Raw genomic sequence first — 21,975 nt, 5'->3', positions numbered from 1 at the left:
GCTGGCGAGAAAGTTCAGAGTCGACTAACAATAGGAGCGTGAGACCTGCTTCCGAATCCGACTTCCGAAGCGTGTCAGCCACGTGATGGAAATCTAATTAAGCCTGTCAGTGACACTGTCGCTCCCAGAGTGGACTTATTCAGACTGTAGGAGCTGTGGAAACAGAAATATACAAAATGCGGCAAAATGAATGTACAGCTAAATATTTAATTGTCATTTGTGAACTACAGCGAGAATGAAGTAACAGGATATCGACAGAACGGCGGAAGCTGGTGTATAGCACGGAGATGTAGCGCGTTGATTTGACATGATACCGCCATCCACAACCGCGTCCATATTCCAGCTACGCCACATTTAATCGAAAGCTTCTTCAGCACTTCGGCGTACCAGTCTTCGAACTTTCTTCTTGTAACCTGAGATCATGATACAATCAGGGCAATGGCTTACAAAGGAGCAAACAATCGTACCTTCAGGATCGGTCCTAACTTCCTTGGCGGCATCGACGTTGGCGGGACTGTCCAGATTTGGTGTGTCTGAAGAAAGAAGGGATATGACGCTAACAAGCTGTGGGGTGGTGAGTCACAACGCAGGCAGAGAGAGACAGGCAAGCATACGATAGTCTCAACGGTGTGAACGGGCATCCATCGCTCACCGGCGTCTTCATATCCATATTGATCCTCGCCAGGATTGTGCTGATTGACTAGATGAGATGCGATGATGGGAACGACGAGGAGACAATCTTACAAGGATAGAAATACAGACGCCTCCGTCGGGATAGACTGGATTTGGCGGTCAGAAGAATGGTAATTGTACTTGCACTGTACAGGTACTCACTGTTGGGATGCCACATGGGAGTCACGAAACGCATTTTGGGTGGAAGCAGAGGGTATTCAGGAGGAAATGTCAGCCGAGCCTTGAAGAAGCCACCTTCACTGAAGAAAGTATCCATCAAATGTACAGACAGAAGAAATGAGACTATATGCACTAGATTGTGTCGGCAGGCCTGTATACAGCGGTCAGAGATCAGTTCGAGATGACAACAGCACTACTCACCCAATGACCATGATTTCCCATTCAAACATGTTATCATCGTCAACCAATCCTGTGCATATTCCAACAGCCATAATTAACTCAGAGAACGGTGCCACTAACCAGCGGAGAATCCCTCTACAGGGTGCTTGGTGAGTTCGTTAAGCTGACGACGAAGAAGCAACGTATTGGAGGCGTGCTGTGTTGGTGTTGAAGGCTTGGACATGGTTCACTGCTGCGATCCGTTGCGATGAGTGAGGCGGGTGCAAAGTGCTGTTTCAGAGGAAAGAAGAGTGAAAGATCAAGATGGAAATTCCGTTTCCGCGCCGAGTCCCTTGGTCACCTGACTTGCATCGACGCGAGCGGGACGAGTACCGAACTGTGCCGGACGACGACGACGACCTCCCCAATAACAACGGCGACAACCAAGACCAGAGCATGCTATAGCCACATACAGCTCACATCTACGTTCCAGCTATCTTACATTCTCAAGCGCTGCTTTTTTCTTGCATCTGATTTTTTTCCCAGTCATGGATGTTCATGACGATGAAGAAGACTGGGACCAGCTCAACCGGTCCAATTGGCGAGGCCTGGGGCTCACGGATCCTATAAGGAGTGTCGAGGTGCGTCCATCTAGCCTTCTTACCTATCACCATCAACCAATGCTAACGTGCAGGACAAATGGTTATTGCTGCCTGCCTTCCTCAAAGTCAAAGGTCTCGTCAAACAGCACATCGATTCCTTCAATTACTTTGTCGACGTCGACATCAAGAATATCGTCAAAGCGAACAATAAAATTACTTCCGACGTCGACCCGCGCTTCTGGCTCAAGTTCACTGACATCAATGTCGGCTTTCCAGACCGAAACGAAGTCGAGGCTGTGGACAAGCGCGTTACTCCCCACGAATGTCGGTTACGCGACATCACATACAGTGCTCCTATTATGGTCACTATTCAATATGTTCGTGGCAAAAACGTTATCCAACGAAACGTTAACATCGGTCGAATCCCCATCATGCTGAGAAGCAGCAAGTGTGTGCTCACTGGGCGATCAGAGGCCGAACTGGCGCGCATGAAAGAATGTCCACTAGACCCTGGAGGGTATTTTGTTGTCAAAGGGACGGAAAAAGTCATCTTGGTTCAAGAGCAGCTCAGCAAGAATCGAATTATTGTAGAGACGGATCCTGTCAAAGGTGTTGTCCAGGCCTCCTGCACATCGTGAGTTATGTCCGCCCATCTCCTACTTTCCTAATACGCGTCCGGAGAAAAGGTCTACCCACGGCGGTCTCAAATCAAAAACATATGTCGCCACTAAAAAAGGCCGGATATACCTTCGACATAACTCTATCCATGAAGACGTTCCCATCGCCATCGCCCTCAAGGCTCTTGGTGTCCAGTCAGATAAGGAAATCCTTCTGCTGACCGCCGGTAACACGGAATCCTACAAAGCTGCTTTCTCCGCCAACCTGGAAGATGCCGCCAAGCTTGGCGTATTCACTCGCCATCAGGCATTGGAGTATATTGGCAGCCGTGTCAAAATAAATCGGCGTGTGGTGGGGCCTCGTCGACCAGCATGGGAGGAGGCGTTAGAAGCATTAGCCACCATTGTTCTGGCTCACGTCCCGGTCAACGGTCTCGACTTCAGAGCCAAAGCCATCTTCGTCGCCACCATGACTCGGCGCGTTTTGATGGCCATGGATGACGAGAAGATGGTAGATGATCGTGATTATGTGGGCAATAAGCGATTAGAATTGTGCGTGATGCTACACTGCCTGCAGCGCGATCTCGTAACTTGTTACTGATAGATCACAGGGCTGGCCAGCTTCTTGCACTTCTGTTCGAAGATCTGTTCAAAACCTACAATGCCAATCTTAAATCCGCTATCGACAAGGTTCTCAAGAAACCTTCGCGGACGAATGAGTTTGACGCGTTTACGACGATGCAGTTTCAAGGAGACCATCTTACCGCTGGCTTTGTTCGCGCGATATCTACCGGTAATTGGTCACTGAAACGGTTCAAGATGGAGCGCGCCGGTGTGACTCATGTCCTTAGCCGGCTCAGCTTCATCTCTGCCCTGGGGATGATGACCCGAATCTCTTCGCAGTTTGAGAAGACTCGAAAAGTTAGCGGTCCTCGGGCGTTACAGCCTAGTCAATGGGGCATGCTATGTCCAAGTGACACTCCCGAAGGCGAGGCTTGTGGTCTAGTAAAAAATCTGGCCCTGATGACCCACATTACCACTGATGTGGAAGAGGAGCCAATCGTTCGTCTCGCCTTTATGCTGGGAGTGGAAGGTGAGATCTAAAATAGACTTCTTTGGGCAATGTCCGTCAACCTCTAATTGTCTTTCCCCTCTCAGATATCACTCTAGCCACGGGAACGGAGATATACGGTCCTCATACGTTCGTAGTCAATGTCAACGGAACTATTATAGGCCTCACCAGATATCCCGCCCGATTCGTTGCACAGTTCCGGAAGCTGCGGCGCGCAAGAAGAGTCAGCGAATTTGTGAGCATTTATATTAACCATCACCACCGGGCTGTGCATATAGCAAGCGATGGGGGTCGCATTTGTCGACCTCTGGTTATCGTCGAAAATGGACGGCCGCGGGTTACGTCGGAGCATATTTCGGTAAAAGGGCTTCTATGCTCGTGATTTTCTCAAGTCTGATCGCAAATTCCAGTATCTCAAGAGGGGTAAAGCCACCTTTGATGACTTTTTGCGCAAGGGTTTGGTTGAATACCTCGATGTCAATGAGGAGAACGACGCGTACATCGCACTCTACGAAGCTGATATTGTGCCCACGACAACTCACCTGGAAATCGAGCCATTTACCCTACTTGGCGCCGTTGCGGGGCTGATCCCCTATCCTCATCATAACCAGTCTCCTCGGAATACCTATCAGTGCGCTATGGGAAAACAAGCCATTGGCGCGATTGGTTACAATCAACTAAATCGAATCGACACCCTGCTGTACCTATCTGTATATCCTCAACAGCCGATGGTGAAAACTAAAACAATCGAACTAGTCGGATATGATCGTCTTCCTGCAGGTCAAAATGCTACCCTGGCTGTCATGAGTTACTCCGGTTATGACATTGAAGATGCTCTCATCTTAAACAAGGTCACTTGCGGATTAATTCGGTCAAAGCGCATTATTACTGAACTTTTTTTCAGGCCAGCCTAGATCGTGGTTATGGCCGATGTCAAGTGCTCAGAAAGAACGCAACTTTAATTCGAAAATATCCTAACGGAACGTACGTGCTCCTCTGACGCATCATATTATTACCGGCAGTTTGATGATCCTCAACTCCTTATTTTTAGATTTGACCGGCTGGCCGATGCACCGCAGGACGAGACAGGACAGACTGCTAAAAAATATGATATCATACAACCAGATGGTCTTGCAGGTGTTGGGGAGCGTGTTGATCCGGGTGATGTCTACGTGAACAAGCAGTCTCCGACGAATGCTACAGATAACACGTTCACGGGTCAAGCGGCCTCGGTGCCCTACAAGAACACACCGATGACATACAAGTCTCCCGTCGCGGGTAATATCGACAAAGTCATGATCAGTGACACCGAGAATGATCAGACCCTCATTAAAGTGTTGATCCGCCAGACGCGGAGGCCCGAGCTGGGAGATAAGTTCTCGTCGAGGCATGGGCAGAAAGGCGTTTGCGGGCTGATCGTAAACCAGGAAGATATGCCTTTCAATGACCAAGGGATCAATCCTGGTGAGCGTCTAATTGGGAGTAGCGCAGAATGATACTCATCACGGTTCTTGACAGATACGATCATGAACCCGCACGGGTTCCCATCGCGAATGACTGTTGGGAAGATGATTGAACTTCTTGCTGGGAAGGTAAGACTCATTGTTGGGTTAAGCGCTGTATCCTGATCGGTAACTAGGCAGGGACGTTATGCGGGAAGCTCCAATACGGAACTGCCTTTGGTGGCTCGAAGGTTTGCTTGGCTGCCGCATCTATCCGAAATGAATTCTGAGTAATGATCCATAGGTCGAGGACATGAGTCGGATATTGATTGAGAACGGGTTCAGTTATGGTGGTAAAGATATGCTGACCAGCGGTATCACTGGCGAGCCAATGGAGGCGTATGTATACTTTGGGCCCATTTATTACCAGGTAAGCAAGGTTTCAATCGGAAATACTGAGGTTCCGTCCTGATCCATGTTGTTAGAAACTCAGTGAGTCTTCTATGCTAGACGCTCGTGTTTGTGGATTTGACGCAGATCTAGAGCACATGGTGATGGACAAAATGCATGCCAGGGCAAGGTCTCGTAGTCCCTGAATAGCTCATCGATTGTTGTTCACTTACCATGGTCCCTTGCAGAGGCCCGAGAGCGACGCTGACCCGGCAGCCTACCGAGGGACGGTCTCGTGAAGGAGGACTGCGCCTTGGGGAGATGGAGCGGGATTGCTTGATAGGTTATGGTGCAACACAGCTTCTGCTTGAGCGTCTGATGATATCCTCGGACAAATTTGAGGTAAACGCCTGCCAGGAATGTGGTCTGATGGGCTATAATGGCTGGTGCACGTACTGCAAGAGCTCCAAGAAGATGGCGCAATTGACGATTCCGTATGCTGCGAAATTGTTATTCCAGGAGGTGAGTTATGGCGTCAGCCATGACATTACAACGGATGCACTGATGTCCTCGAACAGTTGATGGCGATGAACGTGGTCCCTAGACTGATCCTGGCAGATGCTTGATGCCGACAGGGAAGATAATGTATTGCGTATTGCACATTTGTAGTTTTACCATTGAGTGTATCTTGTGAAATTTGTCATTAGCGGTGCAAAGTGTTCTTTACCCGTGACCACCACCATCATCCTGCGATTGCCTCCACAAATTGAAAGATGAATGCCAGAGGTTCTAACAGTGCTACGGCCTTGCGTCGACTGATGACTGAGTACAAGCAGCTCACCTCTGGAGGTAGATTTCTGTTCTTTTCTGGCTGGGGGACGCAATAAAATGATTTCTCAGGATCGCCAGATGGGATGTTCACGGCCGGTGCGTCCACGTTTCAGCCTTGCTTCGCATCTTCCGGTCAAGATGTAACAGCGCGCATTAGGTCCCATATCTGAATCAGGTCGGACCCCACCAGTTGGAGGCAACACCATTGTTAATCAGTCGCCTGTCCAGATTTCTTTACTTGGGAGGCTCTCATTGTGGGCCCGAAGGAGACGCCTTTTGTATGTTCCATACTCTTCCCGCTGCACAGTTCACAGATCTAGATTCAATTTCCAGGAAGGAGGAGTATTTTCTGCGAAACTGACGTTTGTGAGTCATTGGCACTTAGTCTCTTAGCATTTTCAATTAACGCTCATTTCAGCCAACCGACTACCCCTTATCCCCTTTCAAGATGAAATTCGAGCCTCCCTTGTTCCACCCTAATAGTACGTTCCCTCTCCGTGGTCCGGCCGCTGTTATCATTGGTGTATTCCAGTCTATCCAGACGGGAACGTTTGTATCTCGATCCTTCATACCCCCGGCGATGACCCTACAATGTACGAACAAGCATCGGAGCGATGGAGCCCTGTTCAGAGTGTGGAGAAGGTCATTCTTAGCGTCATTTCAATGCTAGCCGGTGAGTCTCGCCTTGCTCCCACTGTATGACCACAGCACCGATCGCTTCGCTCCCAAGAGCCCAACCTAGAGAGCGGCGCCAATATCGACTGTTGCAAGCTGTACCGAGACAACCGTCCCGAATACGAACGTCTCGTACGAGAATCCATCAGGGAACAACTAGGATTGTAATATTGCACAGTTTCGAAGGTGGTTCTTCGCCACGTAAAGCTACTATTCGTAATATGAGGTACTTAGGAATTATAAAAGCTGTACTTTGGAAATACGAAACGGAAAGAAAGCAAGAATCAAGACACATCCCCACACCACCATTACTGTCGCAATTTGAATATTCGCCCATCTGCTTGGCCATCGAAGAAGTGCCGTTGAATGTATTCGTTTCGGAACAGCCCGCATGGGTCCACGTCTTCCAGAACGCGAATAAAGTCGTCGAAGTGAGGATAGAGACTCCGCAGCTTTTCTCGACGTAGAGAATGTGCCTTCGCCCAATGTGGCCTGCCACCATGACGGGCTAGGATGGCTTCAAATCCATCAAAAAGCCTTTTGTAAGGGACATATAGCCCATAAGGTCTGTATACATCGTTAAGCAATAGATTAGCGCCGATAGGATCAGAACGCACTTGAACTGGACTATTCCAATCCAACACGTCTTCTGGCCCTGGCTGGGGCTGAGCCAGATGTCGTCGGCAGCAGAAAAACGTATCTCTATGGGGAAGTGGGGCCTCAGCCCGTTCGGGTCGCCATATTCCTGGCTCAACCAAGAATGCAATTCACGTAGACACTCCTGACTTCTCGTGTACGGTATAGCCCACTCGGTTGTATATTGCAGGAACTGTACACACAGATAGTGAGAGAAGCGCTGAAAACAGACCGATATACTCACGAGACAATCCAAATTAAAAACACGATGACTATCATCCACCCGAACCCCCCTCGACCCACCCAACCAACAAAAAAACAGCCCGGCAAAGTTGTTGATGGAGGCGAAGAAACGCCCAAGGAATAGAATAAACTCCAACGCATAGAATCCCAGGAACACTTCCAAGAACCAACTTCCCGCCGGCGTCTTCTCCTGAATTAGAAACATGATAGTTCAACCATGGTCGGCCGACACTCGGATAAGCAGAGCGAACGTACCTCTCGTGTCCGATTCATCAAGCCCACTCGTATCCGATCGGCTGCTGGAATCCATGCTAGTCGCACATGCTCCGCGGCGTGCGCAATTTCATCCAAGTTTTGCATAACATCTTCGAAAGGCTGAGTGATCGCGACCTCCTTGAGCCTAAATGCTGGCTCCACCTCCAACTCGACGTTCAGAATCAGACCCGTGGTACCCAAACCGCATATGGATGCGACAAATAGGTCAGGTCGCTCGTGCCGTGAGCACGTCACATAGGTGCCATCGGCCAACAAGAGCTTCAGAGACATTACATGGGTCGAAATGACACCATATGTCACTCCAGAACCGTGCGTTGCAGTTGTTACGATGCCGCCCACGGTTTGGTCAGAGATTGAGCCGACGTTCATCATGGCGAGTCCATGATCTGCCAGATGTGCATGTAATTCGTTGAGCGTTATCCCTGCTTGTACGGTAGCAGTACGTTTTTCGACATTGACCTACAGGGGGAACCCAGTTAGAATTTGAAATACCCCCATCAGGATGAAAAACAAATAGATAACCTCACCGATAACACACGGTTAAGCTTTTGAGTGCGCAACATAAATTCCTTTGTGCAGGCTATATCGCTGGGGCTATGGCCTATTCCAGCAGCTCGTACGACTTTTTTCTCGCGGCGCGCCAACTCGAGGATAAGTTCGCATTGATATTCGTTCTCCGGCTCGAAGATGGCTAGAGGGGCGCAATGAAAGGTCTGCCCCCAGTTGCTAAATTTGCCACGGGATGTCGAAGGGGGGACGGTAATCGGTGCGAGTAGAGTATAGAGGTCGTCCAGGGGTATGCTAGTGAGAAGAGCCATGACAGTGCGAGAGGCCGACGAAACTATTTGCCATGGCTTTATAGGAATCCTGACCGTTGATGTGATGACTACTCGATCGATTTTTATTGCGGATCGGGAGAGTTCATCTGGAAATGCCCGACCCGTTGCGGCATTGGCCGGATCCGACATCGCCAGAGCCTTATGTGTGTCGGGCAAGCCGACAGGCAGGCACCCTCGATAAAGCCAAGACATATAAGAAATTAAAAAAAATTCTAAAAAAGGATGCATCAATAATAGCATAGGAGCCGCTTAACGAAGCCGAATGGATGGACCCACAGCATGGAGTGTGGGACATCGGTTTGGTCCGGTGTGATCTGAGTCTCAGCATTGCGCAATATCATACGTGATCCAGGTACCCAGCCCCAACATCGACAACTTGTCAACATAAGCACTCTTCGGAATAAGTGTCGTCGTGCATGCGATGGCGACGGATGGATCAAAAACTCTCACCCGTATCATATGACGCTTTTGCATGAATCCGCGAAGCAGGTTCTCTGCCAGACTACTCCGGTATAACGCGTTACCGTCGTGCGAACAGAGTCGTACCATTCACCATAACATAGCTTGTTATATTTACATCTGTCCATCAAACCATGGCTTCTCCTAATTGAGAAAGTCGAATGTAACCCTTAAGACAAGTAAGCGCCACGATCTCCGGCCACTATTAAGCTCACTTACTGTCCCCAAACTTGATTATCATAAAGAAGTATACCCCTTACTTCCGCGCTATCCAATTCCAATCCCAGCTCAAATTCTGGCAGACTAACGTGAGTACGATGGATCTCGATAGTAATTGAGCTTCCCACCAGTGTAGAAACCACCACCCTGCATGGCGCCTTGTTGAAACGCCGGTAACGACGATAGATCAACGGTCCACTTGCAGAGTTCGGTGGTTTCTCCTTCATCTGTATACCGCATAATTTTGTCGGCCTCGCTTGTGAACATGACTGCCACAAACGCCGAATCTGCCGGATATGAAATGAATATAAACGTGTGTGGCAGTGAACATGCATACCCTGTACGGTCTGCGAGAATTTGCTGTTCGACGGTCAGGGTTCATTCATCCACAGCCACAGAGCGCTCACCAAAACTTCGTTGTCAGACGTTGTCTAGATATTGGATTTAGTGGCGCACAGAAAAAAAGCTTAAAATGCCCCACCCTTTCCGAAGGATGGCTCCTTTCTGCACGAGATATTGAAGCCTAGCCGCCGGTAACTTAGCGTCGCTATAGCGGGAAGAAGTCACAATGTACCTGTTTTCACAAATTGGAACACCTGCGTCATTGTTTTTGATGTATGCGGGACGCTTCTGCCAGTCTTCCTGGTCAGCGGGTAACTTGACCTATTCATGACTAACGTAAATCGTGGGTAACGATAATATAAGTAGACAGACGGACTTTCATGATGTAGGACCGTGGCGCGATCACGCTGGACACGAGGGGCCTACGAGCCAAACCATACCGAGCCGCCCCTCGTAGAGTAGCCGTATCAGCGTCTACGGGCCGAGCAATTACTCGAATACGGGAAGAAAATCGTTCCTTTACAGATGGTATAAAAGTTAATACTGATCCTCATACGGGTAAAGATCGACATAAATACCTCGACTCTCTGTTTCAAATACTCACTTCCCGCAAATCCTCCCACAAGTAGAAGGGCATCAATCCGTTGATCGACTTTCAGAGTCTGGTCTTCGATCAAGGCCAGAACCTGACGCGTGAGCGGTGAGTTACACATGAGGTAATGTTTAAATGAAAACGTACCTGTTCAACGACGGGATCAAAGCTTTACAAGATTGGCGTTAATACTAGAATGACTCCGAGTAAAATGTAAACATACACTTCACGCCGTAAAAGGGCTCCTGGGATCGAGAGTTGTCCATTAATCAATCCTACAGAGGGATCGTTGGGGTCCTCGACATTAAAACAGGTGAAATGGAACATGTTCTCTGTGTTCACCGATATACGTCAGTGGCGGAAAAAACATTTTGACCACCCGCTGACTTACCGTCGTCACGTACGCCCCCATAATCAAGTTTGTCAGTTTCACTGAATGAATGCACTAGACCAAACGGCCGTCAAAGAATGATACAGTAACCATAAAGACCACCGACTAAAGTTGGCAAGTGACGCTGCGTCAAGATGTGCGGGATGATCGGCGAGGAGCTATTCAATATTGCATTGGTTGGAGACAAAGAAAGAGCAGATAGTTGTTTACCGTCTTCACTAGCTCCCTGAACCGAAGGTCCAGGAAAAGACTACCACAATTCGCACCCGATCTTGCAGCAATTTCAGCGATCTCAAGATTGGTCATCTGGCCAATTATCTGGAGGGAAAAGCCGGTGAGATGTCTCGAGAAACAAAAGCGGACATTACTCGGGGACGTACCTTGTATACGGCAAGATCGACCGTTCCTCCACCGGCATCACAGACGATGAAATTCTGCGATGGCTTGAGTTTGTGGAGATCGGTGAGATGTGCACAGTGAACTGCCGCGGCCTCCGGTTCGGTGATAATTCTGAGACGATCTCTCCAATCTTTATCGCCTGCGCGCGCGCTTTGTACAAGACCAGCAGAAATAGCTGCGTCGCGCATGATGTCACATCCCTTAGCGTCCCATGCTGCTGGAACCGTCAACCATACATCAGCCGTATCTTTGAAAACCATCAATTGTCAGACTAGCGCTAGCGCAATTGAAATGGAACGTACTAAGATCAGCTACGGCGCCAATTTCCCGTGTTATTTGCTCCTTAGCATATTCCCATAAGCAGCTCAAGAAGTCAATGATGAGATCTATCGCCTTTTTGCCTGGCTAAGAGAATATTAGATTGATGTCAGGGCGACACAAAAGTGAGACAGTACATACTGGCAGCGGTGGAAGTCGTGGATCTACGGCAGATTCGTCCCGAAGTGCTCGAGGTTCCAAGAATAGTTTGAACCATTCACACTTGAGGGTATCAGGGAGTGGGCCTGCATTTTTAGCTTCCAAGCCCCAGGCCAGTACTCTTCCTTGTTCATCATACAGCAAACAGGTGGGTATCTAGTGATGCTTATCAGTACATTCAAGGAGAATGAAAGGGTGTCAAACCTTTCGAAACGTCTCGAATGAGCCGGGCCACGTTAGTATTTGTTGGACTTTTCCGCCTGCAATCCTCGACGAACCGTAGGCCTATGGCAAAGAGGTCACCAATCTGTAAACTAGCCGGGCAAAGGTACGCACGACGCCAGAGAAAGTGGTACCTTATAGGCATAGACCTATGAGACGACACAGGACGGTGAGGGGCAGGGAACACACACCAAAGTCAATCGATACAGACATTTTTCCTTCGTCCGGAGGCGGCGGAGCGACATCGATTCTGGCGACCGGTGATGCGGACATGGGCGGCGGAGACATGGGCGACGAATAGTGGCCTCCTGCTATCCCAAAAGACGACCGCCGCATGGACATCGATTCGTTAAATGAGTGGCCGATAGACCCATTCAATCCGTGACCAGAGGTTGGACGCGATGTGCCCATTGCCATTATGTTCGTCGGCGGAGGTGACGGCGTGGACGTCCAGGGAAGCTCTGACCCATATCCATTCTGGTTGTAGTGCACAGGCGGTGGGGACGAAATTGGAGTCGATTGGAACGGATTTTGGGCAATGGGATACGGAACCGGAACAGGGCCAGGTTGTTGAGTTACCACTTGCTGAGGTTGGTATTGGGATATTGGTCGGTTGTTGTGGTCGGCATTGTTATCCTTGGGCTCACCACAGCAACTCATGATGGTACAAGGGCAACGACCACAACGACGACCGACCACCTGCACGGTGTCAGTTAGGCGCCAAACAAGCGCCACGCGCCGTACCTTGTGGCAGTGCTGTTCATACTAGATTAAAATCATTATTATGGTACCAAGTCCAAAATTCGTTGTGTGCTACGAACTTAGCGAAATCCTTCGAGGGGAATCATTCGCTACCGTCCTCGTTATTGTTTTCTCCAACCTTTCGGGAAATCAAATGACAGTGATATCAAGATATATCCTTCTTTCTGGTCGCTGATGAGATTTCCCCAAACGAGAAACAACATTCCAGTGTCGCTCACGGCATTGACCTGAGAATAAACGGGTGTAAGAGGATCATGGTCGCAACATTCATGTTCACGGGAGCATACCGGCCCAAGAAGCCTTGATTAAGCACTGCTACCATGCACAGAATTCTCAACAATGAAAATCTGGGGGATCAGGCCCGGCCTTCTGGCAAGAGGGCAATCAATCTCAGCACGATCTGAGTCCAACAGGCGTTACTTTAACACCGAGAGTGAGATGAACTACATCAAACGGTTTCCTTGGACAAGATAAGTAGTTTTTCAGATATCAGATCGTGAAATTGTCCCATAGAAGATATGTACAACAATGACTGCACGACCATCTATCAGTGGAACAGCGAGTTCTCAAGAGGAAGGCAAGTCATAATAGTGCGGTAACCAATGCCCAGGAGCGTTCTCTAGAATCTCCTCTCGGGAGTTATACTTATCGTACCTGGTGTACTCCAGCTGCAATCATGCACAAAAGTGGGCACGGTCCCAACGATGACCGTTTAACCGTGAGAGATATTCTGCAATTCCCGAAGATGCACTCGAAGTTCAGTAATTGGTCGGCTCCATCCGAGAGCAAGTTTAGTCTTCTGGAGAACAAGGGAAGAGAATTAGGGTGGCTTTGTCTCACCACAAGAGCAGGCAACTTCCGGTCGGATACAGCGTAAATGCAGCGGAAGAGTGGTTCGAAACGCTCACGGCGATCAGTGAAAGACTCACGCGGTAGTGAGAGTGGCGGATTAACTTTCGAAATGTCCAGGTCAATTTCGGTACGTGCCCATTGACAGCGCCTCTGTCTCAAGGTCAATGGTCGTAATGGCCGCGGCCCCGTCATTTCATTGAAAAGGGTATGATGCGGAGTCACTTCCCTGAAAGATACGACTGTGAGACGGGTTGGGCCGGTCAAACCGCCGTCGCCACATTTTGAAGCTGGATGGTGCCGTAAACGGGAGGAGAAACAGTCTGGTTACATGCATGACAGCCATAGCATGGGATGCTGTGCGAAATTATTAGAATCCGCTTCATGGGTAAAAATGTTGCGTTCTTCGATCGGCTGGCGGCGGAAGGAAGACAACTCTGACTAAATAGGCAAATGTTTGCGAGAGAAGACGTATTGCAAAGCAGGGAACTTCGAGAATACAAAGCACAGGGTGCAGAACAGAGTAGAAGGAGTAAGCATGAAAAATAAGTCAATAGGCCTGCTTTGTTCCTTGATCTTTTCACCGGTTCCCTCGGGGGAATGAGTTCATGTTAAGTAGTGCCAGTGCACGAATGTCTGAAGTAGTCAGTACGAAGGGACTTGATGACGACAAATGCTCTTAACAAAGTTATTCGGAAATGAACAGCGTTTCAGATGTAAAAATTTGGTAAAAATCATTGAAACGATACTGATATATCTTAGCAACTTCTTTGCAGCTGTCCACGTAGCACTAGAACCACATTTCGAGCCTAGCTTGAAAGGCTACGTTAGCAGTAATATCTGGACAATAAGTCATCAAGAAAGGATACAAACGTTGCGAATTTTGTGTTTTCAATTGGCTTTAGGCCAAAGGGAAGACGGCTAAGGGACGTGGGAACGCTCAATTCACGCTGCCTTCGGGAAAGCGGCCCCCGGATTTCGGGCCGGTATTCCGTTCCCGGCTCTGCTTCGAACCACTACCACCTTTTATTTTTTTCTTTTCTCGCAGCCAATAACATCCAATGGCAGCATCACGAGTCGCATCTCAAGCTCAATTATCCCAGCGCCTCTCTACTATAGCAGGAAAATGGGTCCAGGATCCGTTCCGTCACATCCAGCTCTCGGCGTTCCTCGAGTCACTAGTCAAGCATCCCAGGCTAACGCCAAGGGCAGTTGAGGCTGCTAGTGCGCTCCAGAACAACGCTGCATTCAAGAAAGTATGCTTCTCCCGCGAACCTCTTGTTTTCTCATTGGTCTGCATGTCTGTTTCTATTAGTATCCATTGTCACCGAAAACCTTGGAACCGGCTTCGGTACCGCTGCACTATTCACGACTCGTTGAAGGAATGGAGAAAAGCGCACAAGGAATTGGTCGGCCGTGGTGGAAGGTTTTTTTCGGCGTTTGGTAGTGACGTGGGTGGATTCAATGTCAGGCCTTCAAGTCAGCAATTGTCTTACCTTATCCCCAAATGCTAGTACTGATAATCTTTACAGCTATTATGGTATATGGTCATGTTTCCCCGAGAGTACTGCAGCATATCCCCAGACCAAGTCTATAACTACCGGGATTTCGGAGGTACTCCTTGGGCTATCAGATCGCACAAAAAGGAACAAGTTACACGTACCACCGAAGTTCGGAGGACGAAAGTCACGGAACTGTTCATAGAAAATTTATTAACACTAATCCATGGAATTTGCTGCGTCCCTGAATCATATATGTATGCTTCCACGAACTTCAGGAGCTATCACATGTATTTTCAATGCCACTATAATTCGTGCCTGAGCAGTCACGGCTAGTAGTCATTAATGTTGGCATAGTTTGGCGCCTGTCTTTGAGAGTTGCAACCTTGACAACGATCGTAACCGCAGGTATTACAACTGCGTAGACAAATTATGATACATGTGGGGAACGATAACGCCGAAGCAAAAATCACCAAACTCCTCAAAAATTAAGTGTAATAATGATGAAACGTGTATGGTTGTCGACTAGTCTGATAGGATTTCAGCTTTGCCTTTGCGAGCCTGAGGATAATACACTGATTAACGGCAGATACATGGGCAAGCGGTAAGAAATACATACTTTTTCGACCAGCTCTCTTCTTTTTTCTCGGGCCTTCCGTTGGACCTTGACATATCGCGCCAATGGCGAGTCTCCAACCTTCCTTTTGGCTTCTTCCTGCCATGCATCAACATCGCCCAGTTGTGCGGGTGCAATTTTGAGATTCTTCCGCCGGGATTCAACCCACCTGGCACTCTCCTCCACACGCTCAATCAAAGTCTTGACGACGCCCAGATCTTTTCCAGAACCTGACCCAACCCTGGCGGCCTTCAAACTTCTTCTCAGCGTGACGAGGATGGGTATGACTATCTCGGGAAATGCGATGCTCCCTTGCACTGCAGCGGTCGATAGCCACTCGGCGAGTAGGAAGGATGACTCCTCGATCAACCCCTCGGCGTAGACCCTGGTTTTTTGGTATTGCTGTGGGCATCGTATTTGTACTTCAAAATCCAAAGGTCTCAGGGTGCTTGATTTTGATGAAGACGACAGGGTAGATGCGAGAATCGGTAGAAGGTATGGGGAGATGGGAATATAGATCTGTGTATGCCGTGTTAAATGCAGCAGCGAGCGAATGATATGCAAGTGAAACGGGTATGATCTGCTGCTGGAAATGAGTCTAGGGACGTTGTAAGAAACTGGTTCGTTGAATGTTAAATTAATGAGTTCAACCTACTTGATAGCGCCGAGGCTCACTTGGACAAGGGGGTAGATTAATGGTCTTAGTTCGCCCTCGCCATCTCGTCCTGACTCGGGGTCCACGTCGCAGGCGCGCGCAAGCACTAATGACCAAAAGTCGATCGAATGCACGTATTGCCAGTTGTACACCTGCTTGTATGACTCCTAAAGAGGTACATTTAGATCGTGGGACAGCAGAAAAGCAAAAATCCATGTACCTTGGATTTAAGTTTCATACTATTGCGCAGGTGAATAGCCAATTGTCGGATATATCCAAATGCAAGTTGATACGATGCCGCATGATCCAAGCAGAAGATTTCTGAAGCAGAATTCTTCATCAGATTGATGGCAGGGATGGTATATGCGGTGGTGGACTTTGAGGATCGGACGAGGGTGAGGTATGTTCCCTGGCTTCGGCTTTAACTTCCGAAAGGCTTGCACTTCAGAGAGAAAAAGAACTACCTTGAGCACATTGTCTAGGATGGAGTCATCCGTGGCAGAAGCAAGTTTTCGGATGGCCAGGAAGGATGCTATCCGTATGCTATCTTCGGCGCTCGACCATAATTCCAGGCATTTCTGAAGTAGTTATTAGTAATGTTATGACAAAGACCGCAAATTTAACCTGCCTTGAGATAAAGTTTTATAGTTTTGCGGCTGCTAACTACATACGGAATGATCTTGGCACTTTCAGTAACTGCGAGCTCGATGGTCTCATTATCAGTGAGCTGAGAAAGGAGGTGAATGATGTTATGGAAATAAGACAGTATGAGTTTCTGTAGCGTCTTGAATTTTTGAGTTTGTGTAGGAGGTTTACTTGAAATTCCGATTAGGTGACAAACACATGATAAAGACGAGGTCCTTACAATTTGCCGTTTGGAAGCTTCTTGTACGGCACATGATGTTCCAAGACCACGGGAGTAAACCTCAAAGCAGTGGCGATCAACTTGTTGTAGACTAGTTCGCATGTCAGCCCTGTTGGCAGAGGTAACATGTCAACACGTACCAGAAGAGCTATCTATGCTCCATGCCAACACCTGATCCTCCTCATTCATATGCACAGCCGACCTGAAAGCGACGAGCAATTTACGTAGGGCACGAAGAGATCGATGCTACATGACAGAATAGAATATCAATGATCATCAAGAAGCGGGAAGGATGCAATTTACCTCGAGGAGAGCCTTCTGCCACCCTCGAATGATATCGCTTGAGAGAACAGGACGCGAAACGGCTTCATCCATCGCGGCGTCCCCTTCGTTATCCCCGTCGTCACTGCCATTATCCACAGCGTCCGCGGAAGGATTGAACTCAAGGAGCTCCTTGTCATTCTCTTGCAAGTATTTATAGAATTCCGGGTCCGTTTCCGCCAGTTTGGCTAATTCCATAAGGTGATTTTGACCTTCATCTAAGGAGTGATGAATCAGAAGACTTCAGACCATCAGTGGACACAGCAAACCATCTTCCAAGTCGTCGACATCAGCAAATGAATCGTTGTCACTCGCGGCATTTTCCTCATCGTCGGAGTCGTCCGTACCCTGAGAAAAAGTATCAAAAGCGTTCAATCGGGTACAAAGACAGACGGACCTCCGACTGGTCACCGTCCGCGTCAGATCCTTCCATGAATCCAGCACCCAAAATGTCATCCACAGTCATTCTATTGTATCATGTTGTCAAATCTAATGTATTGAACGTGAAAATAACGCACCCTTTCTTATTATGTTTCTCTTCAGCTTCCACATCGTCATCCATGTCCTCATCGACATCCTCAACGGCTTTTGGTTTTGTCTTGCCGGATTTTTTCCCCTGCACTTTCTTCCGTATTTGCTGATGTTTCCGTCTAGCTTCGATAGTTTTCTTCAGTTGCCCGCTTGCAGCGAACTTTTTCATAGACTTTGAGGCCTTAGCCATTCTTCCTGTAGCACGACGCGAGGTGAAGGATATATAGGACAGTAACCCAGACCAAGGCGTCACGGATAGCGCCGACGAGTTCAAGAAATTTTGATCAATCACGTGAGGCCGATCATGCTTGTGTCTGTTTGACTTGGAGGCTGTAGGCCATAGCCAATTTAAGTTGTCCCAATTCCTGAGGAATCAGAGGATCAAGATTTCTTTCAAATTTCGACGAACGTTAGCAGATCTCTCAAGATCTGCATCTGAGCCCACGTTTATGAAAGGATATATTTGACGCGTAAAACTTTTCCCCCTGAATTGTTATTTTTCTCGCAGTTTGACTTGAATTTGACAGTTGTCTTATTCAAATTTTTAATTCACGTACTACTATACTGCTATCATATCGCACATTTAGACTCGATCGGTACCGCCGAAATGTACCGTCGAGGATATCTGCTGAAGACTCTTTGTGGGCTTTGACAACACTCCGGACACTCACCAGCTACCTAGGAAAGGGTGGTCCAACTTGCTTCCTCATTTCTACGGTACTTTTCGAGCACCGAAAGGCTGAAGAGACGCTCATCGACTAGGCGTAGCACAATTTTCATTCATACGTTCTACCGCGACACCGGCTGCGATCCTCGCGTCCGCTTTCCGGGTTTATCCCGAGCCTACTGCTGGACAAAGCCTGCAGCGTTAAAGCGTCGCAAAAGTTTGACGATACGCATTGTATTCACTAGGATCAACTGACTGACTTTGGCCATCGTTCTCAGACGTATAGTGCCGAACGGTTCAGCGTCAATATCGCGCATAGAATCGAATAAAATTCTCATCTGGTTCCATATTTTCTTCCTTGTATCTTTCTTTGAGCTGCGAAATATATCGAATCGAAAGTCGACGTGCAGGCTGCAGCAGTAGACGATGCAATTTCCAAGATAGCTAGGGGTTGTTGACCGTGAGAAGATTGGAGCTGAGCGAACAACGCGTATTAAAGACCCTATTGCCTTGTGGCTCATTGACGACCACAACAGAAACAAGCACGACACAGAAATTGGTCATTTTTTCGTTCTTTGTCTTTTTAGCGATAATTCTTACCTCCATTTGTTCTTTTGCAGAGTTTTACGGCCACTCAACGCGATTTTTCACCTACCCTGTCCTGTCTTATGCTTCCCATCCGGACACGCGAAGTCATAGAAATATCCGACAGCGAGTCGGACACCTTTACCGCCTCTTCACGCTCCAGAAAGTCGAGAAGTGCCACTCTCGTGCCCTCCGAGCACAAAGTCGCGTCACTGAAACGTTCTCCACGCTCTCATGGCCCCGGAAAGCCGTACGATGTCGTTTGTACACCTACCGGCGACTCAAGCAGGTTCCCAGAAAGTGTTCTGCGGTCATTTGTTGAGAGCCAGCCCGTTCCGAGTTCAATCACTATCTCCGGGCAAAAGCTCACGCCTACCAAAGGCTTCAACATTTTCTGGTACTGGTGCGCGGAACGGAAGCTAATTGATGATCGGAGGAGAGCTGGTTATCAAGCGCCGTACGTCCTAACCCAACTCGTCTTTCCATCAAAGATTGACTGATCTCCCCCTAGATGGACTGATGACACTATCCTTCGGGATCACTTCTTCTGCAATACCTTTCGCGTTCTTGACCAAGTGTCACAATTTATCATCAAGGAGGTCATCGAAAAAGGACCAAGCGAACCGAGGGAAGTACTCTTTAGAGTCTTACTTTTCAACCTATTTACCAAGCCGGCGACTTGGAAATACCTTGAAGAGCAGTTGGGTCCTTTGACGTGGAAGTCCTACAGCCAGGACAAATACTTTTCCGTCCTGTCGAAAGCGAAGAAGAGTGGAGTGACTCTTTACACGGGCGCCTTTCAGAAGCCTGCACCATCCTTCGGGTTGGGAGACAACTTCAAAAACCATCTTGCCCTGCTCGAGATCTGGATGACTAGAGACCATCTTCTCGACCATATCAACAAGGCACGCTATCTTGCCGATATCTTTGAATTCATCGCTTCATTCCCCGGCATGGCAGATTTTACCGGTTACCAACTCTTGCTGAACCTCGGCTACACCGAGCTCTTGCAGTTCTCCGGTATGGACTTTGTTGTACCTGGACTAGGGGCGCAGTCAGGTCTCGTAAAACTGTTTGGTGGTAGCTTGAAGAAGGCCAAGGCCAAGGTCCCTGGTATCGAGGTCGACATCATCGAGTGGATGACGAAGCATCAGAGATATCATTTCGAGCGCTTAGGGCTTCAATGTCCCGTATTAGGGCCGGACAACCTGACCATGGAACTTGCAGACGTCGAGCATGCCATTTGCGAGGTCGACAAGTACCTACGGATGTCACATCCATCGCTGAAGGGATTACACGATCGCACGCACAATAAGAGGGCCAGCTTCAAGCCCTCCAGTCACTATCCAGCGAAACCGACTCTTCCCAAGGCCTGGAGTCATCCGGCCCGTAAAATCACGCGAGTTCGGGTTGAGAGGCCCCAGATTGACAAACGTTACACGGTCGCCTACATCGGAGACATGATGAAGGATAAGAATGGCAAGGTTCTCTACAAGGTGTTTTGGGAGAACTATAGTGATGATCAGGCTACGTGGGAGCCGGAGGACGAGCTGAAGAAGGATGCTCCATTGAAGGTGGAGGAATTTCTGGAGAACCGAAGGCACAGGCACTAGACGTGTTATTGTGTGAGTTTTTTTTGCTGATTGCTGTGTTGCATTTTTTTCGTTGCTTTTGCTGTCTAGTCCGTGATGTATTCTGTATATAGTCTAGTCGTATTTCTTGTGTATAATGTACCTGTCTCGAATTGGATAGCATGGGAATCGCGCGTCAGTATCCGGCATTGATTCCCGATCTCAACGTTCAACCGCCATGGCTCCTGCGTCTTCGGAACAGAATTTCCGAGCAAACTTGCAACAATTCAGGTGGGCGACGGCATTGAGCATTTCTTGTTGGTTTCCTAACCTGTTGTAGGTGGTCGAGGGGTGTGACCGACGATTCACAGCCCCAACAAGCGCAGCAGTCCTCCAATCCTTTCTCGAGGTTCTACCAATCCATTGCCGGCGACTACGTACCACTACGCTCGAGCGAACGAAGCAATGAAGAAGAGGCCTGGTTTGCGTTGTCCAGCTGGGAAAGGTCCGTCTCCCGACGCTGTCAATATTTCTGAATTACTGAGGAGCTACATCAGGCTTCTTGGATTCGGGGCGTGTCTCATTGGCGCTGCAGTCTGTTTCTTCATTGCATTCCTGACCATCTTACGGTGCGTTCCATTGCATTCATTGGCGTCGTGCAGCTGATTCAACGGCATATCCAGGCCAACCAAATTCGCGCTATCATTTAGGCATGTTCGCTTGTTTCCTTGCATTGAGGTTATACTTACGAGGCCACGTCAGCCTTGGGAGCCTGCTGGTTATGTTTGGGTGAGTCTCTGTTTCTCAATTGTCGCCATTTTACCAATCGGTATCCTCCAGCTTTTCTGTTCTTATAGGGCCGATAAATCACATCAAGCATCTTGTATCCAAGGAGCGACTGCCGTTCACTATTGTCTACTTTGGCAGCCTGGGAGCAACCCTCTATTTCTCGTTAGGGGTGCGTCTCTTTTGGGCCTTTCTTTCCTTCAGGCATTGACTTTGCACTACAGCTTCATTCATTTTTGGGATCATTAATATGTGGTGTCGTACAGGTGCGTTCCCAACCATACACTCAAATTCGTCACCACGCCACTTACACTTGTTGCAGGTTGTAGCCTTATTGGCATACATACTCGCATACTTTCCAGGTGGAACCCAAACATTACGACTTGGTGGCCAAATGGCAGCTCGCGGAGCAGGAAGCCTTTTGCCTCTGTAGTGGTGGATTGTATTATTATACCGACACGATTAATTTTACTGATTACGACTCGGACAAGACCCAAAAATACAATCAATCAATAATCCATCTCATCGGCGTT

General features: G+C 48.4%; 8 protein-coding genes across 8 annotated transcripts; 4 read left to right on the top strand and 4 right to left on the bottom strand.

Moving 5' to 3' along the window:
- Positions 1–121: 121 nt before the first annotated feature.
- Positions 122–1,345, bottom strand: EV420DRAFT_1522744 (ubiquitin-conjugating enzyme). Its single transcript, XM_060472264.1, has 8 exons — positions 1,153–1,345; positions 1,054–1,102; positions 986–1,003; positions 835–932; positions 745–779; positions 615–692; positions 468–564; positions 122–413 (listed from the first exon to the last, which is right to left on the bottom strand). Exons 1-8 carry the CDS (start codon positions 1,253–1,255, stop codon positions 355–357), a joined length of 537 nt encoding a protein of 178 aa, XP_060334552.1. The 5' UTR covers positions 1,256–1,345; the 3' UTR covers positions 122–354.
- Positions 1,346–1,383: 38 nt separating this feature from the next.
- Positions 1,384–5,854, top strand: EV420DRAFT_1522735 (uncharacterized protein). The gene is made up of 15 exons (XM_060472263.1): positions 1,384–1,652; positions 1,706–2,247; positions 2,300–2,782; positions 2,842–3,323; positions 3,389–3,660; positions 3,713–4,153; positions 4,207–4,286; positions 4,354–4,766; positions 4,821–4,894; positions 4,942–4,995; positions 5,049–5,174; positions 5,230–5,236; positions 5,288–5,324; positions 5,383–5,656; positions 5,713–5,854. The coding sequence occupies exons 1-15, from the start codon at positions 1,560–1,562 to the stop codon at positions 5,758–5,760; spliced, it is 3,426 nt and encodes a 1,141-aa protein (XP_060334551.1). The 5' UTR covers positions 1,384–1,559; the 3' UTR covers positions 5,761–5,854.
- Positions 5,855–5,907: 53 nt separating this feature from the next.
- Positions 5,908–6,808, top strand: EV420DRAFT_1265180 (ubiquitin-conjugating enzyme/RWD-like protein; the record flags this gene model as incomplete). Its single annotated transcript, XM_060467257.1, has 8 exons — positions 5,908–5,983; positions 6,035–6,061; positions 6,123–6,140; positions 6,194–6,243; positions 6,299–6,331; positions 6,384–6,465; positions 6,498–6,638; positions 6,696–6,808. The coding sequence occupies 8 exons, from the start codon at positions 5,908–5,910 to the stop codon at positions 6,806–6,808; spliced, it is 540 nt and encodes a 179-aa protein (XP_060334550.1).
- Positions 6,809–6,948: 140 nt separating this feature from the next.
- EV420DRAFT_1618910 (L-gulonolactone D-arabinono-1,4-lactone oxidase) lies at positions 6,949–8,613 on the bottom strand (the record flags this gene model as incomplete). Its single annotated transcript, XM_060475405.1, has 5 exons — positions 6,949–7,207; positions 7,258–7,469; positions 7,521–7,709; positions 7,775–8,254; positions 8,323–8,613. 5 exons carry the CDS (start codon positions 8,611–8,613, stop codon positions 6,949–6,951), a joined length of 1,431 nt encoding a protein of 476 aa, XP_060334549.1.
- Positions 8,614–9,063: 450 nt separating this feature from the next.
- Positions 9,064–12,825, bottom strand: EV420DRAFT_1154681 (uncharacterized protein). Its single transcript, XM_060466117.1, has 21 exons — positions 12,785–12,825; positions 12,716–12,724; positions 11,927–12,661; positions 11,850–11,869; positions 11,718–11,798; positions 11,496–11,669; positions 11,339–11,441; positions 11,018–11,283; positions 10,848–10,955; positions 10,744–10,795; positions 10,638–10,691; positions 10,470–10,578; positions 10,394–10,415; positions 10,233–10,340; positions 10,031–10,171; positions 9,794–9,975; positions 9,720–9,743; positions 9,650–9,672; positions 9,441–9,599; positions 9,313–9,388; positions 9,064–9,262 (listed from the first exon to the last, which is right to left on the bottom strand). Exons 3-21 carry the CDS (start codon positions 12,393–12,395, stop codon positions 9,238–9,240), a joined length of 2,196 nt encoding a protein of 731 aa, XP_060334548.1. The 5' UTR covers positions 12,396–12,661; positions 12,716–12,724; positions 12,785–12,825; the 3' UTR covers positions 9,064–9,237.
- A 2,450-nt stretch (positions 12,826–15,275) lies between these two features.
- Positions 15,276–18,138, bottom strand: EV420DRAFT_1154455 (Noc2-domain-containing protein). Its single transcript, XM_060466116.1, has 12 exons — positions 17,821–18,138; positions 17,700–17,769; positions 17,572–17,650; positions 17,285–17,520; positions 17,122–17,227; positions 16,982–17,072; positions 16,745–16,931; positions 16,581–16,694; positions 16,337–16,525; positions 16,117–16,283; positions 15,465–16,059; positions 15,276–15,406 (listed from the first exon to the last, which is right to left on the bottom strand). The coding sequence occupies exons 1-12, from the start codon at positions 18,021–18,023 to the stop codon at positions 15,371–15,373; spliced, it is 2,073 nt and encodes a 690-aa protein (XP_060334547.1). The 5' UTR covers positions 18,024–18,138; the 3' UTR covers positions 15,276–15,370.
- A 594-nt stretch (positions 18,139–18,732) lies between these two features.
- EV420DRAFT_1154324 (uncharacterized protein) lies at positions 18,733–20,871 on the top strand. Its single transcript, XM_060466114.1, has 3 exons — positions 18,733–19,059; positions 19,121–19,542; positions 19,597–20,871. The coding sequence occupies exons 2-3, from the start codon at positions 19,169–19,171 to the stop codon at positions 20,696–20,698; spliced, it is 1,476 nt and encodes a 491-aa protein (XP_060334546.1). The 5' UTR covers positions 18,733–19,059; positions 19,121–19,168; the 3' UTR covers positions 20,699–20,871.
- On the top strand, positions 20,847–21,963 carry EV420DRAFT_1154375 (ER-to-golgi vesicle protein transport Sft2). The gene is made up of 8 exons (XM_060466115.1): positions 20,847–20,947; positions 20,997–21,161; positions 21,214–21,285; positions 21,340–21,366; positions 21,419–21,445; positions 21,497–21,614; positions 21,667–21,708; positions 21,765–21,963. The coding sequence occupies exons 1-8, from the start codon at positions 20,895–20,897 to the stop codon at positions 21,873–21,875; spliced, it is 615 nt and encodes a 204-aa protein (XP_060334545.1). The 5' UTR covers positions 20,847–20,894; the 3' UTR covers positions 21,876–21,963.
- Positions 21,964–21,975: the final 12 nt, after the last annotated feature.

The sequence above is a fragment of the Desarmillaria tabescens genome (assembly GCF_030435595.1).
Source record: "Desarmillaria tabescens strain CCBAS 213 chromosome Unknown EV420scaffold_8, whole genome shotgun sequence".
NCBI lineage: Eukaryota > Fungi > Basidiomycota > Agaricomycetes > Agaricales > Physalacriaceae > Desarmillaria > Desarmillaria tabescens.
The sequence above is the reverse complement of the archived record's forward strand: the minus strand, read 5'-3'. Positions and strand labels throughout refer to the sequence as shown.

What these genes read in the sequence shown, in the direction of transcription:
- EV420DRAFT_1522744 (XM_060472264.1), bottom strand. Translation starts at nt 1,255, where the DNA reads ATGTCCAAGCCTTCAACACCAACACAGCACGCCTCCAATACGTTGCTT. An exon ending in TGTAGAGGGATTCTCCGCTG is followed by an intron (nt 1,103 to 1,152) that starts GTTAGTGGCACC and finishes GAATATGCACAG; the next exon opens with GATTGGTTGACGATGATAAC. An exon ending in TTCACACCGTTGAGACTATC is followed by an intron (nt 565 to 614) that starts GTATGCTTGCCT and finishes ACCACCCCACAG; the next exon opens with CTTGTTAGCGTCATATCCCT.
- EV420DRAFT_1522735 (XM_060472263.1), top strand. Translation starts at nt 1,560, where the DNA reads ATGGATGTTCATGACGATGAAGAAGACTGGGACCAGCTCAACCGGTCC. An exon ending in GGCAATAAGCGATTAGAATT is followed by an intron (nt 2,783 to 2,841) that starts GTGCGTGATGCT and finishes GATAGATCACAG; the next exon opens with GGCTGGCCAGCTTCTTGCAC. An exon ending in CTTTATGCTGGGAGTGGAAG is followed by an intron (nt 3,324 to 3,388) that starts GTGAGATCTAAA and finishes TTCCCCTCTCAG; the next exon opens with ATATCACTCTAGCCACGGGA.
- EV420DRAFT_1154681 (XM_060466117.1), bottom strand. Translation starts at nt 12,395, where the DNA reads ATGAGTTGCTGTGGTGAGCCCAAGGATAACAATGCCGACCACAACAAC. An exon ending in TGGCGCCGTAGCTGATCTTA is followed by an intron (nt 11,284 to 11,338) that starts GTACGTTCCATT and finishes TGGTTTTCAAAG; the next exon opens with ATACGGCTGATGTATGGTTG. An exon ending in TCAGGGAGCTAGTGAAGACG is followed by an intron (nt 10,796 to 10,847) that starts GTAAACAACTAT and finishes AATATTGAATAG; the next exon opens with CTCCTCGCCGATCATCCCGC.
- EV420DRAFT_1154455 (XM_060466116.1), bottom strand. Translation starts at nt 18,023, where the DNA reads ATGGCTAAGGCCTCAAAGTCTATGAAAAAGTTCGCTGCAAGCGGGCAA. An exon ending in TGTCGACGACTTGGAAGATG is followed by an intron (nt 17,521 to 17,571) that starts GTTTGCTGTGTC and finishes ATCACTCCTTAG; the next exon opens with ATGAAGGTCAAAATCACCTT. An exon ending in GTATGAAACTTAAATCCAAG is followed by an intron (nt 16,284 to 16,336) that starts GTACATGGATTT and finishes GTACCTCTTTAG; the next exon opens with GAGTCATACAAGCAGGTGTA.
- EV420DRAFT_1154324 (XM_060466114.1), top strand. Translation starts at nt 19,169, where the DNA reads ATGCTTCCCATCCGGACACGCGAAGTCATAGAAATATCCGACAGCGAG. An exon ending in AGAGCTGGTTATCAAGCGCC is followed by an intron (nt 19,543 to 19,596) that starts GTACGTCCTAAC and finishes ATCTCCCCCTAG; the next exon opens with ATGGACTGATGACACTATCC.
- EV420DRAFT_1154375 (XM_060466115.1), top strand. Translation starts at nt 20,895, where the DNA reads ATGGCTCCTGCGTCTTCGGAACAGAATTTCCGAGCAAACTTGCAACAA. An exon ending in CCCTCTATTTCTCGTTAGGG is followed by an intron (nt 21,615 to 21,666) that starts GTGCGTCTCTTT and finishes TTTGCACTACAG; the next exon opens with CTTCATTCATTTTTGGGATC. An exon ending in TAATATGTGGTGTCGTACAG is followed by an intron (nt 21,709 to 21,764) that starts GTGCGTTCCCAA and finishes CACTTGTTGCAG; the next exon opens with GTTGTAGCCTTATTGGCATA.